We start from the raw sequence: 20188 nt of genomic DNA, 5'->3' as shown, positions 1-20188 counted from the left end.
GCTTTATTGAACAACAAACAGGTCAATAAATCAAGCGCTTTCGCCAGGCAAATACCTGGCTTTCTCAAGATAAAAAGTAGTGTGACTGAAAAGTTTAAATACTTAAGCATCTGATCACATGGTACTTAATTAGTTCAACAAACATCCACTTAAGAAGGCAGTTAATTAGTAACTGAACTCAGTGAGTGAAAAGTATGCATATGAAAATGCAGAATAAAAGTTCAAATAGTGAAAACACTAAAAAATCATTTAAAAATCATTTAAAAATGATGTACAAATGTGTGCATAAAAAAATCACAAATATGTAAGATAAAAGACATTTACTAATTGTAACAAGAAAATCATAGCCTAGCCCTTCTCAGCTTTAGTACACTGGATATATTAATGACCTCATTGAGACCAGGGGTTTTTGCAGCATTAAGTCTAAGCTGCCATAGAAGTTCTTTATATTCAAGGCGGGCTTCCCAGTCACCTCCTCTGGCATCCTGGGTCACCTGTTCAAGAACCATAAACTTAAGTTTCATGTTAGGGCAAGAAGAAAGATGTTTAAAAAAGCATTAGTGTCCTTTTTTGTAAGTTCATATTGATGTTCATAAATTCTTTTTCTAAGGGGTCTCTCAGTCTTCCCTATGTAGAAACTGAAACATTCTGTGCATAATCCTAAATACACCACCCCTTTTGCTCCACAGTCGTAATATCAGTCAGCGTCAAATCTAAATTTTCTAGATGGAAGATAAAAAGAACTATCATTCATGATAAAGGAACACTGCTTGCATGCCCCACATTTATAGGTACCAAGTTTAGGGGAACAATGCCTTGAATCTGATGGATGCTTTCTTTCAAATAACCCTTTTAGGTTAATATCCCTTCTAGTCACAAATTTGGGACGTTCCTAGATTATCCCTTTAAAGTAATTGTGTAGCGTCAAAAGTGGCCAGTGTTTGAGCACTGTGTGTTCCATCAGTTGGGAATCCTGTGAAAATGTGTGAATAAAACTATTATGCAAGATAAAGTATTCCAAATTCTCAAACTGCTCAACTTGCTGAAAGCCACTACCTAACAGAAAATACTTGGTTTGTCTATTATCCGTCACTTCTTGGGCCATGTTAACCAAGGAGGCAGGGTAACCTCTTTCTAAAAAAAAGTTTTTTTAAAACTCAACTTCAAGAAAATTTTCATCAGTGCTAGACATCTTAGATGCACGAATGAATTCCCACTTAACCAAGCCCTTCTTCTGGTGAAATGGGTGACCACTGTCAAAATGAAGGTATGAATTAGAAAAGGTGGCTTTCCTAAATACCTTGGATTTAAAGGTGTGATTACGGTAGTCCTTCTGTATTGATATATCCAGGTAGTTCAGTACGTCCTTACTAACATTATAAGTGAAAGATAGAAAGTGTGTGGTAGAATTAATATAACTCATGAACAAGAAAGTTGCTCAGGGTTCCTTTCCACAATAGGCAGATGTCATCAAGATATCGCTTATAATGGACTATGTATTGTACCCAATGTGTGGAAAATATAAAACTGTTCTCCCAGTAATGCAAAACTATGTTGGCGTATAATGAGTAATTGTTCTCGATAACAGTTTTCTTTTTTTCAATGGAGAACTGTTTAAACAGAAAAAGGGGGTTGCGATGGGCGCTGCATGTGCCTCATTATACGCCAACATAGTTTTGCATTACTGGGAGAACAATTTTATATTTTCCACACATTGGGTACAATACATAGTCCATTATGTTTATACCTTGATGACATCTGCCTATTGTGGAAAGGAACCCTGAGCAACTTTCTTGAGTTCATGAGTTATATTAATTCTACCACACACTTTCTATCTTTCACTTATAATGTTAGTAAGGACGTACTGAACTACCTGGATATATCAATACAGGACAACTGTAATCACACCTTTAAATCCAAGGTATTTAGGAAAGGCACCTTTTCTAATTCATACCTTCATTTTGACAGTGGTCACCCATTTCACCAGAAGAAGGGCTTGGTTAAGGGGCAATTCATTTGTGCATCTAAGATGTCTAGCACTGATGAATATTTTCTTGAAGAAGTTGAGTTTTTAAAAAAACTTTTTTTAGAAAGAGGTTACCCTGCCTCCTTGGTTAACAACATGGCCCAAGAAGTGACAGATAGACAAATCAAGTATTTTCCGCTGTTAGGTAGTGGCTTTCAGCAAGTTGAGCAGTTTGAGAATTTGGAATACTTTAACTTGCATAATAGTTTTATTCACACATTTTCACAGGATTCCCAACTGGTGGAACCATACAGTGCTTAAACACTGGCCACTTTTGATGCTACACGATGACTTTAAAGGGATAATCCAGGAACGTCCCAAATTTGTGACTAGAAGGGATATTAACCTAAAAGGGTTATTTGAAAGAGAGCATCTATCAGATTCAAGGCATTGTTCCCCTAAACTTGGTACCTATAAATGTGGGGCATGCAAGCAGTGTTCCTTTATCATGAATGATAGTTCTTTTTATCTTCCATCTAGAAAATTTAGATTTGACACTGACTGATATTATAACTGCGGAGCAAAAGGGGTGGTGTATTTAGGATTATGCACAGAATGTTGCAGTTTCTACATAGGGAAGACTGAGAGACCCCTTAGAAAAAGAATTTATGAACATCAATATGACATTACAAAAAAGAAGGACACTAATGCTTTTTTTAAACATCTTGCTTCTTGCCCTAACATGAAACTTAAGGTTATGGTTCTTGAACAGGTGACCCAGGATGCCAGAGGAGGTGACTGGGAAGCCCGCCTTGAATATAAAAAACTTTTATGGCAGCTTAGACTTAATGCTGCAAAATCCCCTGGTCTCAATGAGGCCATTAATATATCTAGTGTACTAAAGCTGAGAAGGGCTAGGCTATGATTTTCTTGTTACAATTAGTAAATGTGTCTTATCTTACATATTTGTGATTTTTTATGCACACATTTGTACATCGTTTTTAAATGATTTTTAAATGATTTTTTAGTGTTTTCACTATTTGAACTTTTATTCTGCATTTTCATATGCATACTTTTCACTCACTGAGTTCAGTTACTAATTAACTGCCTTCTTAAGTGGATGTTTGTTGAACTAATTAAGTACCATGTGATCAGATGCTTAAGTATTTAAACTTTTCAGTCACACTACTTTTTATCTTGAGAAAGCCAGGTATTTGCCTGGCGAAAGCGCTTGATTTATTGACCTGTTTGTTGATCAATAAAGCTGCACTTTGTGCTTTTTGGTTCGGTTCTTCCTGTCTGTGGATTATCTTTTATCTTATTTGCCTTGGTTTCTTGGAAGTTATTTCTATGTCCAATATCTCAATCGGCCCCAAAGACTGTGGAGCCGAAAAGAAAGATACCAACTCCGCTTTCTGTAACTTCTGTGGTGGTCCAGAGGTAGAAGTTGGAGCCGGAGAAGGCCGTTTTGAAGTTTTGCCCTTATCCTTCCTAGAAGACTGGGACTTAGGAGAGGAAAAAGAACTGGCCAGGTCTTCTTCGAAGGAAGGTTTCAACAGACCTTTTAAAATAAGTTTATTCTTCCATTCCTGGAGCACTCTAGGCACGTTTCTTGCAGATGTATGGCCCCTAAGCAATATACACAAACGCTATGTCCATCAGTGATGGACATTTTTTGTGAATACTTAATGCACTTCTTAAAGCCAGACGGTTTGTGTTCCTTAGATTCTTAGACATATTGACAGCAAAGGAAGGCCAACACACTCACACAAGAGAGGAACTAGATCCTCTAACTTAAACAGATCTACCCCTATCACACTCTAAGAAAAAAAAAAGGGGGGGGGCTAGGTCCTCTAACTTAAACGGACCTAGTGTGAATAACAAAATAGGGATGAAACTAGAACCTCTAACTTAAAAGGTCTAGCAAAAAACAAACGCACACACTCACAGGATACCACACATGAACAAGCAATAGGCCCAGAAAATACAATATACGATAACCAAGTCAAATCCGGTTGAAGTCACAAATCGGAAGTCACAAAAAAAAAATGACCGTCAGTAATAAGCTATGATAAAAAACTCTCTACAAGCAATAAATTCCTGAAAAGGAAGTAATAGTAATAAAAAAGATATCACTTAGCCATAGCCAACCAAGAAAGCTTCCGACTGAAGACGTGGCAAACGAGATCTGGGGAGTGTGCTCATGCACCATGAGATACCTCCTAGCCACGAGCCAATCAGAAGTTTTCAGGCTTTCTATAAGTGGCCGAGTCTGAGCAGAGGATCGGCTCCAAACCCACACGTAATAATGGAGGCAAGATAGGACTACATAACATCAGTGGTGTTGTCCATCTTTACCATTAGTTGTCCTGGAAGAATGTGGTCCTTGAAGGCTGTCGGAGCATTCTGTGCAGCTAACATTTCTTTTTGATTGATATGCAGGTGCATTTGACTTGGGTTCCATTTGCCATGATTGCACTTCCCTGCCAGGTGAGCTCCCCCATGCATAGTCTGATGTGTCTGTTAGGGTTTGGGTGGCAGGGGTTGGTGTGAAAGGTAGTCCCTTGTTTTGGTTGCAGGCCTCTGCCCACCAAAGGAACTCTAGGCATAAGCAAGGTATGATAGGAATCATTGCTTCTAGACCGTGGGAATGTTGACTCCACAGGCTTTTTAGAGAAGATACCACTGCAGTTTCCTCATATACAGTCTTGCATATGGAATTAGAAGAATGCAGGAGGCCATGAACCCCAAGGCTTGGAGTATTTGCCTTGCAGATAGCAGGGTTTTTGTGGCCACTTGTTTGAAGTAGGTTGTCAAATGAATTTGTTTCTCTGGCGTGAGGCAAGTCATCTGGAAAATTGTATTCAAGCTTGCTCCCAGGAATATAATTTGTTGACAGGGTACCAGGTGAGATTTCTGTTTGTTTATGGTGTACCCCAGACAGGTTAGAACCTTTGTACAAAGGCCAGATGATTCAAAAGTATGTCCTGGCTTTCTGCCTGAATTAGACAATCGTCCAGGTATGGGTATATCTGAATATTTCTTTGCCTGCAAAATGCAATAACTGGAGCTAGGCACTTTGTGAATACCCTGGGCGCAGTAGATAAGCCAAACGGCAGTGCAGAGAACTGAGTGTGTGTAGCCTGCTTTGAAGCGAAGGCATCTTCTGCAAGATTCCCTGATTGGGATGTGCAGGTATGCTTCTTTTAAATCTAGTGTTGCCAACCAGGTGTCTTTGCCTAGCATACAAAGCAACTGGCGAGTCAGCATCTTGAATTTTGGAATCTCCAAAAAGGTGTTTAGAGTAGACAGGTCCAGGATAGGACGCCATGAATCGTCTTTTCTGGCTACCAGGAAAAGTAGAGTAGAAATCTTGTCCCTTTTTCCTCTTCTGGTACCAAATGAATAGCCCCCATGCTTAAAAGAGAAAGTACTTGTTTTCAGGCCTCTACCCACTGATTTGGGGGTAGGTCCAGCCACCCGTTTGGTGTTGGCAACGTGTGGAAGTGAAATCTGTATCCCTGGGACACTACATTTAAAACCCATTTGTCCTGGGTAATGAGCTTCCAGTTCTTTGCATGAAGAGCAATCTTTCCCCCCAAAGGGGCAGTCAGTTGATAAGTGCTTGGAAATTTTAAAAGAAAGTCATTGAGACAGTTTACCATAGGGGGGAGTCTTATTACTCACAGATTTGGAAGTGGAGGCCCCCCACTGCTTAGTCCTGTGTGTCCCCTGGGACTGAAACTTGGGGTTTCTGCTGTGTCTGGGTTTGGTTTGAGAAGACCTGGAAGGGGCTGGAAAGGACCAATGTTTACAGGGCCAGTGACTACTAAATCTAGGAGGCTGAACTTGTAAGAAATATTTAACAGTTTGCATAGATTTAGCTTTATCTTCCATCTTTTTGTACGAACTTCCTCAGCCTTGTTGCCAAACAGGCGGCCCTGATTTAAGGCAGCATCCAACAATTTAGCTTTAACGTGATCAGTTAAAGATTGGTCCTTAAGCCAAGCATGCCTTCTGAGCACAGACCGAGTAACAGCAACCCTGCAAGAGGCCTCTAATGAATCAAAACCACATTGCAAACTATGTTTTCCAACCTGTTCAGCAGAATGCATTAAATCCTGTAATTCTTTATTTTCCACACATTCAGAAATCATCATTTTCTGTTTAAGCAATCCAATAACATGTTGCAGATACTTTATCATATGAAAATGGCAGTTTAAAGCCCTAATGGCCAAGGTTGCAGAAGTGTAAACCTTCTTAACCCATCTATCCAGTGCCCTGGAGTCTCTATCAGAAGGGGTAGGATTTTTAGCAGTAGAAGCCTTAATGCCCTTGGGAATAGTCTCTGGATCCGCAATAGGATTTTTAAAAAGGAACTTGTGTGACTCAGGGACCCTGTAGTATCTGTCAGGTTTTCTGGGAGCAGGAGGCAAGGAACCAGGGGCCAAACTAGATTCCGAAAAAGCATCAACAATGTCTAGCACAGGAGGAATATTTAAAGGCCTATGCTGAGGCAGGAGTAATAAATCCCGGAGCCTCTTTTGAATCAGAAAAATCCTGGCTTTCCCAGGGCACTGCACAGCAAGAAAGACTGATGTAATGGCATCGGCTGCATGTTTTATACCCCTGACGACCTGACGTCATGGAAGAAGGGACTGCAAATGACGCAGGACCCAAGACTTTGTTAATCAGGCCGACTGAGGGCTACCTGCAAGCAGATAACCCAAATGTAATGACTGCAACAGTAAAACACGAAGAACATCAGAAAACAAGAGAAAATGAAGCTGATTCTGAAGAAGGGGCTGCCTTAATATCCCAGTACTGTATCCTATGGTACTTTACTGCAATTCACCACTTCTCATGATGGGACTCAATTTGATGATATATTGTTGCCTCCTATTCCAGTGTCTAAGCATGATCCACTGTTATTTTCAGAATTCAGTTCTAGGATTTAAGCATTGGTTGGCTTGCACACACTAACAAGGACACTGTTCCAATCCATAAGGAAGAGTAATATGTGGCATGTACATAAAGAGTGTGTTTGTAAACTGCACATATGAACATGATCTCAGTACACTAAAGAAATGAAGTTTTTCACAGACAGGGTAACAGATACGTTGATACTAGGGAATCTGGGAAAATTAACAAAACTTCTAAAACACAGAAGTAATACAGGCCAAAGCTAGTGCTCAACTAACCTGGGATCAAATTTCTAACTTCTTTCACCCAGAAAGTAGGACGGTAACCAGTGAAGGAGTATTCCTCAGCCAGCTAGAATAAGACATGTATGCAACCACTTCCACCTCTAAAAAGTCTGTGGCATTCCTGCAAACCATCACCACTAAATTTTGTAGATTCACACTGGTCAGAACAACAGAACACCACTATCAAGCAAAGCGGCTCCTAATCGCACAGAATTGAACTACTGTTAAATTCACTGACCTACAAACTACTTGATTTGGGAACCTTCTCATTCTTCACAGATTGTTTCATCATCAGGACAACCTACAACCTCCAGCCACTTTGCTCATCTCTTCTTTCCTAGATAAAGAGTGCACAGCACAGGTGACATCTTCAGAGTGTTCACTCCCAAAATGCAGAAAGACCTTTCAACATGACTATCTTATTCCTTAAAATTCAAAGCCAACATTAAAACTGATTTTAGCACATGTAGAGCAACTCATTTAACTGGATCGGTATAACATGACATACATTATAACCCCACTCCGCTCCACCAAGCTCTCTTGCTAAACAATTTTGCACATTTTACTTATGAGAACTTGCATGCACACTGTGCACAGAATGGGTTTTCAGTTCAGACCTTTAATATTTATGCATTGTACTCACCCTGAAAGAGTTAGCGTCTCTGCCCCACACTTTATAGACTGAACGAGTCACTGGTGAAAACTGCAGGCCATCTTGGGTCTCATTCCAGTTTACATGCAGATCAGAACTCACGGATACGATAGTGGCAGTTGAGGTATCATCACCAAACTGAATTAAAAAATATTAATGAGAAAAAACATTTAATACCACCTTACAAACAAAAAAGCAAATATAGGATTTCAAAAGTACCACAAAATCTATACAACTGAAAAAAAATGAAACAGTAGTAGGCAAAAAGTACAGTTGTGTAGGCTACTTAGCATAACAGATGGTCAAACAGATCTCTACTGCAGTATTCTTTACAGACAGCATCAGCCAGGATAATTGTACACCTGGCCAGTCCACAAAGCTCACGGTCATTTCTCACACACAGTACATCAGCACTTAGCATGAGCTGAAATGCCAGTGTAACAGGGTCATAAGGACTTATCAAAATTCAAAGCTTTCTTCAACCAAAAATGGGAAGCGGAAACCTACAGCTCAAAGTCAAACCCTGTCATAGGGAAATCGGGTAAAAAGATACAGAAAGGATATCTTAACCTGGGCCAGGGAACAGATAATTCAGCAGGGTGGAGGGAAAGCAATTGTACTGCAACAGTAATCTACTGGAACATTTACTGTTGGGGTAACGTTAGTTACTCAACTATATTAAATTCTTTATAAGATTACTGTTCAGTGTTCCTTACAGATGGAACAATTTTCAAAGCTCAAAAAGGATGAATGGAGAACAAGAATCCAGATTGACTTTTAAAAACACCCCTAGCAAAATCAGTCCTAGCTCTAGAAAAAGCATCAAGTTTATAATGTTTGGTAAAAGTGCGAGGAGAAGACAGGTAGCTGCTTCACCAAATAGATATAGAATCCACACACTTCCAAAAAGCACCAGAGATTGTGTATGAGCCTTTACATTCTTAGCAGATGTTTTGCCATGGCTGGAATAGCAGAACTGAATGGAAACAAAGGCAAGAAATATTTTGTTTAGACACTCATTTCATTTTAAGATACATGAAATTGATTAATTTTATCCAGATTTCTCAACCGCCTATAACCATCCAGGAAATGAAGACTCCTTTTACCCTAATTCACAGAATAAATGGGAAAGGCAGGGAAGCTGGACAATTTGAACAAGAGAAAATTCAGACAGTACTTTAGACATAAAGAAAGGGATATAGTTCTAAGGGTCAGCCCGTCCAACCTTGTGAAAAAAAATAAGAAAGGTTGAGTAACATTAGGGCTGTTAATTTAGATGCCAGTCTAGAAGTAGTTAAGCTACCAGTAATACAGCCTTCCCATTTGAAAAAAAAATACAACAGAGCTTGGCTGCAGCTTCACATGGAGCTTGAGGCAACTCTTTTTTTTAAGTTATGGACTCACTATAACATTCCATCTGAGTTGTTGCTTTCATTTATCTTCAATCTGTGGGAATTTGGACCTGGTAAGGATCTGACTGGGACACCTTTTCCAGCATTTGGATGCAAGCTCCTCCTCTACCCAAAATACCAGTCTCCCTCCTCCCCTCAGATGGAGTTTGCTGCAGACAGTAGCACCCGTTAGCTCAATAAAGAAAAAGGTTCACCAGAGTAGGGGCTATGCCTCTTCCATCTGCTCCACTACACAACCCACATAAGGCAGGGAGGGATGGTTGAAGACAAATGAAAAGCAACAACTCAGACCGAATGTTATGGTGAGTACATAGCTTTATCTGAAGTTGTTTTCATTTGATCTTCAACCTGTGGGACAAAGTCCCCAGCTATCAAACAGCCATGGGAGGTCCTCATGAAAGGATGTTCGGCAGCACGACTGAACCAAAAAATGCCCTGCCTCTGGAAAGGAGATTCAAATTGTTATGAGAGATAAACGTATGTGATGATGCCCAAGTAGCTGCAGAGCATATGTCATCTAAGGAAACCCTAGACCAAAAGGCCACAGAAGTAGCTACAGACCTGGTGTAACGTGCCTTGACATGATCTGGTGGGGATAATCCTTTGGCTTGATAGGCCAACACAATGCACCGAGAGATCCAACAAGCAATTGCTACTTTTTCTACAGGCTTTCCTAAGAAAGGTTTATAAAAGGAAACAAAAAGCTGATCAGACTTGCGAAGGGATTTTGTTCTATAGAAGCGCAGTTCCCGGTCAACATCAAGCAAATGCAATTTATACTCTACCTTTATTCTGGAAGTTCAGAAAGAAAACAAGGAGACTGATGACCTGGTTAATGTCAGATTCTGATGCCACCTTTGGAAGAAATGATGGATTAATTCTTAAGGAAACCCTGTCTTTATGAAACACCATACAAGGGAGTTGACAGACAAGGCCTGGATCTCTGATACTCTCTTGGCCGTGGAAACAGTGACCAGAAAAGCAGTCTTCCAAGACCGGAACTGCAAGTTGACTGTAGCTGCTGGTTCAAAAAGGGAAGAAAACAACGCTTGTAGTACAAAGGTAAGGTCCCAAGAGGGTGCTGGATCCTTGACTGGCGGCCTAAGTAAAATGGTACCTTTCAAGAAAGGCTTACAAAGCTTGGAAGAAGCCAAAGAATCTGAATTCTTTCCCATGTGAAAGCTGGAGACAGTTGTCAATTGTACTTTTACTGTATTAAAAAAAAAAAAAAACTAGCATCATGAGTAAACATATCCACCAAGGACTCTAAAAGAGTGGGGACTGGAGCAGTAAAGGGGTCCAGATCATGCTGAGAAGCTCATATGGAAAAACGTTTCCACTTACTGGCGTAAACATTCCTGGTGCAAGACTTGTGAGCCGCTACCAAAATCTTCTTCATCTGAGAATGCAGTCCAGGAGTCCTATCACTGGAACTGGAGCTGCCAAGCCATGAGATTCAGACTGACCAAATCTGGGTGTGGGATCCCTAAGGGATGAGTGATCAGATCCAGAAAAGGATCTAGTGTCCGGGGGGGGGGGCACAGACCACAGAGAGGGGAACTAAACTTGGCGAGGCCAGAAGGGGGCAATGAGGATCACTAAGCTCCCATGAGTGACACCTGATGGCTACGCCTGTTCCGGCTGCCCTAGAGGCACCTTCAGTCACGTGTGACAGCAGCCTCATGGAAGTACTGGAAATAGTGGTAAGGGTGGCCATATAGGAGAACACCTTCTCCACTGATGTGGACCCTGGGGCAAACTCAGTGACCTCCTTGACCAGGTCCTGCTGCAGTCTTGATGACATGTGCCATCTAATTCAGCACCCTCAAAGCAAATGTGGCTAAGGTGTAGGTCTTCTTCCCAAAACGATCCATGGTCCACGACTCTCGGTCCGGCAGATGGACTTAAGTACTCCAAGCGAGTTCTTTCTTGGTGGCTGATGGAACCACCATGGCATCTACAGAGGATCCCTTCAACCAGTGTTGCGTATTGGATGGGATGCTGTAAACTTTGCCCAGGTGCTTGGGAATAGACTACACCATGTCAGTTTCCTTCCATGCCCTGGATGAAATGAGGTCCACGAGAGGATCTGCAGGAGGTGACACCCAGGAGGTAGAGGGTTCCTGTGCCAAACGCCTCCAGGAACACAGACTCATCCAGGTTGGGTTTCTGGGTTGACCACCCCCCACATTGGCGCAGGATATCCATGATGAAAGACATCCTCTGGGGGTGATCGGGGAGAACCCTCTTCATCCTCCAAGCTGGTGTCTTCTGTGACGGACTCCAGTGAGGGGTCCAAGTGCCTCCTTTTCCACGTACGTTTCCGAGGGAGCTCTTCAGGGGGTGTTTTTGGGGAGGACTCAAATCTCAGGAAGCTCCCGGGGAGGGAACCCTGGAGCGGAGTGGCTACAGGCTGTCCCTGAGGGGGGCAGGATGGCAGATTCCAGCTCAGAAAGAGGGAACCAGGATGGACTCCGAGGAAGACGGCATCACAGGTCTCAACAGAGCCAAGAGAACCCTCTCCACCACATCGAAAGCAGAGGGTGAACGAACCACAGCAGCAGAGTTGAGTAAAACTGGATCCACTGCTCTCTGCACCATAGGGGAAGCCAGAAAAAAAAAATGAAAAATGATCTGTGCTTGAATAATGTTCAAGAGATGTTTAAAGGAAGGCAAGAACAGAGCAATTTTATGTAATAATGCACTGATGACTGCTATAAAGAAAGAAAACATATGTGATGTATAAATATGTATATGTAAAATGCAAAAATACGGTTTTCTATTACTGTAAGTATACCTGTGCCTTAAGTGATAATTTAATAAAGGTGTTTTGAAACTTATATGTGCTTTTTGTGAATAGAAATGTGTAAATAAGCACCTTTTAGGTCTAAAGAGCGAGTAAGAAGGATTGAGAGGGAAAGGAAAGCAGTAAAGTGTCAGTTTAACTTTCGGAATGTGCAAAAAACTGTTTATACTGGACAGGTCTAGAATGAGCCTCCAATTCCCTCTTTTCTAGGGACAAAAAAAAAAAAAAAAAAAAAAAAAAACTTAAGTAAAATCCTTGTCCACCAATATCTTTCAGGGGAATGGCTATGACCCTTTGACACAACTGGAAGCATAATATGAAGGTGATCTTTTGGTGACGGAAGAATATCTGATAGAATGGGAAGGCCAGGCCACTGGAGTCTGTAGTCCTATGAAATTTAGAACCCAAGTGTTAGTTGGTTGCTGATTGCCATGCTGCAACAACAAAAAAGATTTGCTGCAATTTTGAGAGGAGAGTTGGAGTGGGGATGGGAGGGGAGGGAGTAGGTAAGTGACCTAGATGGATCAAAAGTTTTTTCTTTGAGGGGTAAATTACTGGAAACATTTTAGTCTCCTTGCTATCTTTTTTTGTTTTAATTGTTTTTCCCAGACTTATGCAGCCCGGATTAAGAAGTCCATGTCGGGGGGGGGGGGGTTATTTAACAACTCTTCTTTCACATCCTCAGAAAAGGAACATAATCTTATTCAAGCACACATTCTTATAATAGTACAAACTGCTCTTGGTCTAGGGACAGCATCCAAAGCATCAAAGCCACATTTCATAATGTGTTTAGCTATACGAGGCGCAAAATTAAAATATAATGCTATGGATGTCATACTTGCATCAGAGTTAAGATTACCCAGGGTTAGCACCATACTACTCAAACCAGATAAAAGGAACTCAGAACATGTGGATCTGGCAAATGAATGTCACTAAACACTAAGGTGACAGAATATACCTTTTTGCCATGCCTATTTAAAGCTTTGCTATCTTTTTCGCTGGGAAATGGGACAGAAGAGGGTAAGGTTCTAGTACATTTGCCAACATCCAAAAAAATGGTGTTGGGAGAGTAGCCTAATGGTTAAGGTGTTTGCCTTACAAACTTAAGGTACAGGGTTTGACTCTCACAGGGGATAATTGGCTAGGCTTAAAATGGCTCACAAGGGCAGTTAGCCTATTACTAATCTATGAACCTATGATAGAGTCGGCAGAGGGATTTTTATAAAGGTACTTGTGCAAATCAGGAACCCTGTAAAACCTGCCAGGCTTTTAAGGGACATGAGGAGTCTGGGGACATAAAAGCAGCAAAAAAAGGCACATCTTGTACAGCTACCAGAACTGGACATGTAGCAACAGGCTTGGTGAATATTCATATTCAGCACATCATAGTACCTTTTCTGAGTGTCACAAACTTCTTTACGCTTTGAAACTATGTAAAAAAAAATCATCTTTCACTTTAGCTTTGCATCATCAAAATACATTTCTTCATTAGGGAAGTCAAAGGAACAGTGTACTCTGTCTCAGATTCACATCCAGTGGAAGAAGGAATTTGAGAGAAATAATAAAGCTCTTCCTGGTCAGAATATTAGAATGTCTCTTATTAAAGAGAAATAATTTCAACATGATAGAAGTGGATGAAGGCTATGCAGGCAGAGAAACAAACTGAATAGCTTTAAAAAGCCCTTGTGCAGAGTTAAATAAATCTTTATTGCTCTTCTAATTGGAAGCAGTGGGGGATTTTTTTTCTGTGTGCGTTCCCAAGGAGTACCCAAATACATAGTCTTCAGGGATTAAGTCGCATGCTTGATCTCCATGAGCCAAGACTTCGATGTCAGTATTCGGTGAATACTTTCCTTACCTACAGATAAAATTCTTGTTTCTGCTCTAGCAGATGCCTCACACAGATATATAGTCTTATCAGGTGTTTAAGTATCCTGAGCCATAGCAGCCTCTAAAGGATTTGCACTAGTGGGCCCAAAAGAAACAGACAAGACAGCTCAGGGACTACAAATGTGCCATGGTGAAGTCAGTCTCAGACCACATGAGAGAGGAGGTTGTACAGTTTTCATCATCACTGTTGACAATTTTCAACAGAGTGGGAAGGTAGGTCCACACTAGAAGAGGACAGCACTGTAGCAGATCACCTCAAGACCTGAAAAAAAGAAGTTATGCAGTTACCATAATGTTCCATTTGAGTTGTTCATCTCGCCTTCATTATTTACTGATGGGTTTCAGAGTCAATCCCTTGGCTCAGAGTTGGCCAATTGCAAAGCTCGAGGTCTTCAAATAGCTCGAGGCAAAGTCCCTATCCCATGATGCACCTAGAGGTACCTCAGATCTTGTTTGCTGCTTATAACACCATACGTCATTCTTTCACTCCCAAGAAAGGTTATAGAAGGATTAAGCAACCAGTATGGATCCAGCATCCTGGTCATCTAACAGCCCAGGAGGGGGTTGGAGGGAGGGATGCAAGAATGAAGGCGAGATGAACAACTCACATGGAATGTTATGGTAAGTACATAACTTCTTTATGTGAAGTTGTTCTATTTCACCGTTCATTCTTTACGGATGGAAGCTTCCCAAGCACCATCAATCTCAGGTGGCTCACAAGAGTATATTTCTCAGGACCGTGGATCCAAAGGAGGCCCTGATTCTGGAGGCCTTGTCAACTTTGTAATGAGTGATAAAGGTATGAGGTTTTGACAAGCGACAGCTGTGCAAATGTTATCAATAGGAAAGCAGATGATGTAGAAACTGCTCTGATTGAGTGAGCCTTAATTTTATGCTGCAAAGGCATATTGGCAGCTGAAGCAAAGGTGATACAATCAGATAACCATTTAGACAGAGTTGTTTTAGCCATTGGTCTACCCTTCCTAGAGTCTGAAAAAGAAACAAAAAGCTGGTCTGATTTTCTAAAATCTTTTGTTCTATCCAGATAAAATCTGAGATGTCTGTGAACATCAAGTTTGTGCAACATGTACTCTAAACTGTTTGAATGGTTGGGGAAGAAGACTGGCAAATAAATAATTTGGTTGAGATCGGTTTCAGTGCAAACTTTGGGCAAGAATGAGGGATTTGTTCTAAGTGAGACTCTGTCAGCATGGAATATCAAATAAGGAGGCTTGATGGATAAAGCCTGAAGCTCAGACACACTGCGGGCAGAAGTGACAGCTACTAAAATAAGAAGTTATGTACTCACCATAACGTCCCATCTGAGTAGATAAACTTCATTTGTCAGCAACCTATGGGTTATCGGATCCATATCGGATCCAAGCCGGCAGTTTCCAGCATCTAAGATCCGAGCTCCAAGCTGCTCCCCCTTACCCATAACTCCCTGCCATCCCTTCCTGACCTCAGATCGAGTTTGCCTAAAACAAGGCTTGCAATCGCAACCTGCTTAGGGTAAACCGGGTACAACCTACCGAGAAGCAGGAACACCAAAATCATCCGAAGAGGACAGGGGGATGGAGGGAGGGACGGTTGCTGACAAATGAAGTTTACCTACTCAGATGGAATGTTATGGTGAGTACATAACTTCTTAATCTGAAGTAGTTAACTTCATTTGTGCATCAGCCTATGGGACAGAGTCCCCAGCTACTTGAATCTTGGGAGGCCCTCAAGGAAGGATGTTCCAGAGCACTGCAGAGCCAAAGGATGCTCTCCCTCTGGAAGCCAGATCTAACTTGTAGTGGTTTATAAAAGTGTGAGATGAGGCCCACGTGGCAGCCGAGCAAATGTCATCCAACGAAACTCTAGCTCGAAAAGCAGCAGAGGTAGAAACAGACAGAGCTGAATGGGCATGGACTCCCTGAGGAGCAGGCCTGCCAGAACTCTCATAAGCCAAGAGAATACACTGAGAAATCAACCTGGATAGTGTGACTTTAGAAACCGCTTTCCCCAAACTGGATTTAGCAAAGGACACAAATAACTGATCTGAACGTCTATGACCAGCTGTCCTGTGCAGATAAAATCTCAACTGTCTGTGTACATCCAAAAGAGTGAAATATGAATTTGCCCTTATTTTGGTAATTAGGGAAGAAGACTGGCAAATTAATAGACTGATTAATATTAGTTTCGGAAGCAATTTTGGGGAGAAAAGAGGGATTGGTCCTGAGGAATACCCTATCCTTGTGGAAAATCAAGTACTGAGGCTTGGCACAAAGGGCTTGAAGCTCCGAAACCCTTTTTGCCGACGTGATAGCGACAAGAAAGGCCATTTTCTAGGACAAGAACTTGAGATCTACCGAGGCAGCAGGCTCAAAGGGAGGAGCTGTTAAGGCCTGGAGCACCAGCGATAAGTCCCAAAGGAGGGATCACCTCTTTCACCGGAGGCCTTAGTAGGAAGGTGCCCTTTAAGAAGGTCTTACATAATCTAGATGAAGTCAGAGGGCTAAGATCACATCCAACGTGGTAATGAGCGATAGCCGCCAACTGTACTTTGACTGTGGAAGAGCTAGCCCCTTTATCAAACAGTCCCAACAGAAAATCCAGCACAGCTGGTAACAGAGCTGTGAAAGGATCTAGGTTCTGATGTGCAGCCCAAATGGAAAAACGTTTCCATTTGCTACGATAAACCTTCCTAGTAGACGGCTTGTGGGCCGCCACTAGAATCGCTTTGACCTGGGAAGAGATACCGGGAGTCCGAACTAACACTGGAACTGGATCAACCAAGCTGTGAGGAGGGGGGGAGGCAGAAGCACTCCCATCTGCAGCTGGGCCTGGAGGAACCTTCTCATCATCCAGTCCAAGTCTGCATCAGTCAGGCTTCTTGTCGACCTGGAAGAGGCCACCCAGGCGAGATGGGAGTGCCGCCTCGATGACCTCGAGGGAGATCGGGTCTCCTCCTCCGGCGAAAAGCAAGGAGAACAGGGCAGAGAAGGAGAAGGAGAAGGCCCGGCCGTCCCGGGGGGAGAGACCCGCTTGGCCGGTGGGGCTGACGCAGAGGCCTCGGCCCACCGTTTGTTTCTCGCGGCGCTTCTCCCTCCTAGCTTCCCTATCCTCCTGGCCCGAAGAGGGAGGTTGAGTCCCGGCCAGAGGAAGGGAAGGGTCCGTGGATGCTGCCAGAGCCACGGCAGGAGCCACGGAGGGGCCGGAGGATGGAGCCGAGTCTGGGGGCAGGAGTCCTGCCAGGATCAGCTTTGACCTCCGGTCCCTAGTAGCCCTGGGGTTGAACGCTGCACAAATAGTACAGCCAGAAGATAGGTGTTCAACCCCAAGGCATAAAATGCACTGAGTGTGGCCATCAGCCAGGGAAAGATTATGGCCACACTCAGTACATTTAGAAAAGTATGTCTTGGAGGCCTCAGACATTTAACTAAAAACACAAACACTAGGCCCCAAGACCACACACACAAACACACCCTAACACACTAAGAATCAAGGGGGAGGGAACGCAAAACCCGAGAGAATACTCTAAAAACTAAAACTAAACTAGCTCCAACACTCAAATCACCAAAAACTTTAAGTTAAGGAAAAAAAAAGGATTTTTCTCACAAGTCGTCTCAGGAAAACTCAGACGCTCAAGATCAAGCTGCTGTTCAAACCATGGCAAACTAGATCTGAGGTCAGCAAGGGATGGCAGGGAGTTATGGGTAAGGGGGAGGAGCTTGGAGCTCGGATCTTAGCTGCTGGAAACTGCCGGCTCGGATCCGATATGGATCCAATAACCCATAGGTTGATGCACAAATGAAGTTAACTACTTCAGATTGATGGTTTTCCATGATAAAAATTTGAGGTCACACGAAGAAGCTGGTTCAAATGGTGGAAGAATTATGCGGGAAAGCATAAAATTTAGATTCCATGGAGAAAAGGGAGATTTCACAGGTGGTCTAATATGAAAGGTCCCTTTAAGAAAGGCTTTGGATAACTTGTGAGACATTCAATCCTTCAAATCCAAGATTAAAATTAGAAATAGCAGCCAGCTGAACAAGAACTGTTGCTGCTGCAGTTCTTTTGTTAAAAATCATAGTCAAGAACTCTAAAATGGAGGCCATAGGGGCATGGTAAGGATCAATATTGTTTTTAGATGCCCATATAGAATTTTTTTTCCATTTGCTAAGATGTAGCTTCCTAGTAGAAGATTTATGAGAGGATAAGAGGATTTGTTTCGTCTCACTGGAGAGGTTACGGAACCTGGCTATGATGGGAATTGGAGCAGCCATGCTGTCAGCTTCAGGGACTGCAGAGCGGGATGAAGTTTCCCTGTGTGCGTCAGAAGGTCCTGAACTGGGTCCAAAATCCAAGGGTCCCCCAAAAGATGAAGTTGAAGGAAGGAGAACCAAATTTGACGAGGCCGAGGGGCTATTAAAATTATGGTCCTTCCCAGGGTTTTTGCTTTCTGTAGAACCTTGGGTATCAATGGGATTGGTGGAAATGCATAGAGGAGACCCGGAGGCCAATCGTGTATGAGTGCGTCCCTTGAGGCCTCTCCTGAAGGGTGAATCAGGGTAAAGTAGCTTCTACATTTTGTGTTCATGTGACTGGCAAAAAGGTCACAGCAAGGCTGGACCCACCTGCGGAATATCCTGTCCACCATTTCTTTCTTGAAGGACCACTCATGGGACAACAAGATTGCCCTGCTCAGCTTGTCTGCTATCACGTTGGATTTCCCCGGGATATGCGTTGCAACAGAAAGCACTGGGTGGAAACAGCCCACTGCCATACTCACAGCCTCGAGACAAAGGGGGTAAGACCTGGTTCCTCCTTGTTTGTTCAAATACCAGACCACCAACATGTTGTCTGTCTGAATCGCAATCGTACCCAGAGGAAGAGAATCCTGAAAATACTGCAACATCAAAAGTACTGCTCTCATCTCTAGGACATTGATATGCAGATGGGTCTCTTGATCAGTCCATGTGCCTTGGGCTCTCTTTCCCCTGAAAATGCCCCCCCCCCAAATCAGGGAAGCGTCCGTGGTCACTGTGGCCGCTGGAGGGGGTAGCACAAATGAGCGTCCTATCGTGACATGAACTGAGGTCAACCACCACTGAAGATCCTTTTTGCAGGAATTTGTGATTATGGTGTGAGACATGGGAAGATCTTGGTAAGACCATTGACTGAACAGCCGCCGCTGTAGTATCCACATGTGCATACAAGCTAGTGGTATGACTAGAATTGCTGCTGCCATCATGCCTAACAATTTCAGAACTTCGATGCTGGTGCACTGTCTTTGGATATCAGAACACTGACATGCTAACAAATAAGAAAGACTCTTTCTATTGGAAGTCTTAGTGTGGTGGTGGTGGTGTCCAGTTCTGCCCCGATAAAAATGATATGCTGCGATGGCAACAAGGCAGATTTTTCTGAGTTGATTGTAATGCCCAGTTGATTGCAGAGTGGACTCCCTGGCCTGAATGAGTTGATGCCTGGTGGTGGCGGTAAGGAGCCAATCGTCTAGGTACAGAAACACCTGGAATCTTAGAAGCCTCAGGTGAGCCATGACCACTGCCATACATTTGGTGAACACAATGGGGGCTGTAGTGAGACCAAAGGGCAGGGCTCGAAACTGGTAATGATTGGCTCCCAGCCAGAAGCGCAGATGATCTCTGGATGGGCTGGCCATTTTTATGTGGTAGTATGCATCCTTGAGATCTATCGAGCACATCCAATTGTCTTTCCCTAAGAAGGCAAGTATAGACTGAAGCGTGACCATCTGGAACTTCTCTCTTTACATATTTGTTCAGTCTGCTGAGATCCAATATGGGTCCCCAAGTCCCCCTTCTTTTTAGGAACTAAAAAGAATCTTGAGTAAGTTCCGGATCCTGTCTGGTCTGCTGGGACTAGTTGAATGACTCTTTCTTAGCAACATATGGACCTCTATTGTTGCTTGTTCCCTGTAACTGGGTGGAACGTCTGGGATTTTTCTTGTGGGTGGAAAGGGTGTGACGAATGCAATGAAGTATACTGTGGAAATGATACTTTGTACCCAGCCCTCTTATTTTGAGCAAGGCGTCTGGGTACAAAGATAAGCGACCCCTAACTGCCTCCAGAGCAGGACAGTCTGGCCTCTTTTCAGGAGTGCTGGTAGGGCTTCCCAGAGAAGGACAGTCGGGCCTCTTTTCAGGAGTGCTGGTAGGGCTTCCCAGAGAAGTGATCTCTGTCGCCCTGGTGTTGCAAACCCCCTCTGCCGCTAAGGCAGCGTCTTCC

At 42.9% G+C, this 20188-nt stretch overlaps 1 protein-coding gene across 2 annotated transcripts in view; it reads right to left on the bottom strand.

Moving 5' to 3' along the window:
- The window catches only part of TTC17 (tetratricopeptide repeat domain 17), a 3338929-nt gene that overhangs the window by 2181284 nt on the left and 1137457 nt on the right, over positions 1-20188 (bottom strand). For both annotated transcript variants that reach the window (XM_044083397.1, XM_044083398.1), the window contains exon 11: positions 7817-7963. In XM_044083397.1, coding sequence (XP_043939332.1) covers positions 7817-7963 — 147 coding nt within the window. The remainder of the gene's footprint in view (positions 1-7816; positions 7964-20188) is intronic.

Source organism: Protopterus annectens, chromosome 9.part0 (genome assembly GCF_019279795.1).
Source record: "Protopterus annectens isolate FY-2018-M chromosome 9.part0, PAN1.0, whole genome shotgun sequence".
Classification (NCBI taxonomy): domain Eukaryota; kingdom Metazoa; phylum Chordata; order Ceratodontiformes; family Protopteridae; genus Protopterus; species Protopterus annectens.
This window is presented reverse-complemented; position numbering and strand designations above follow the sequence as displayed.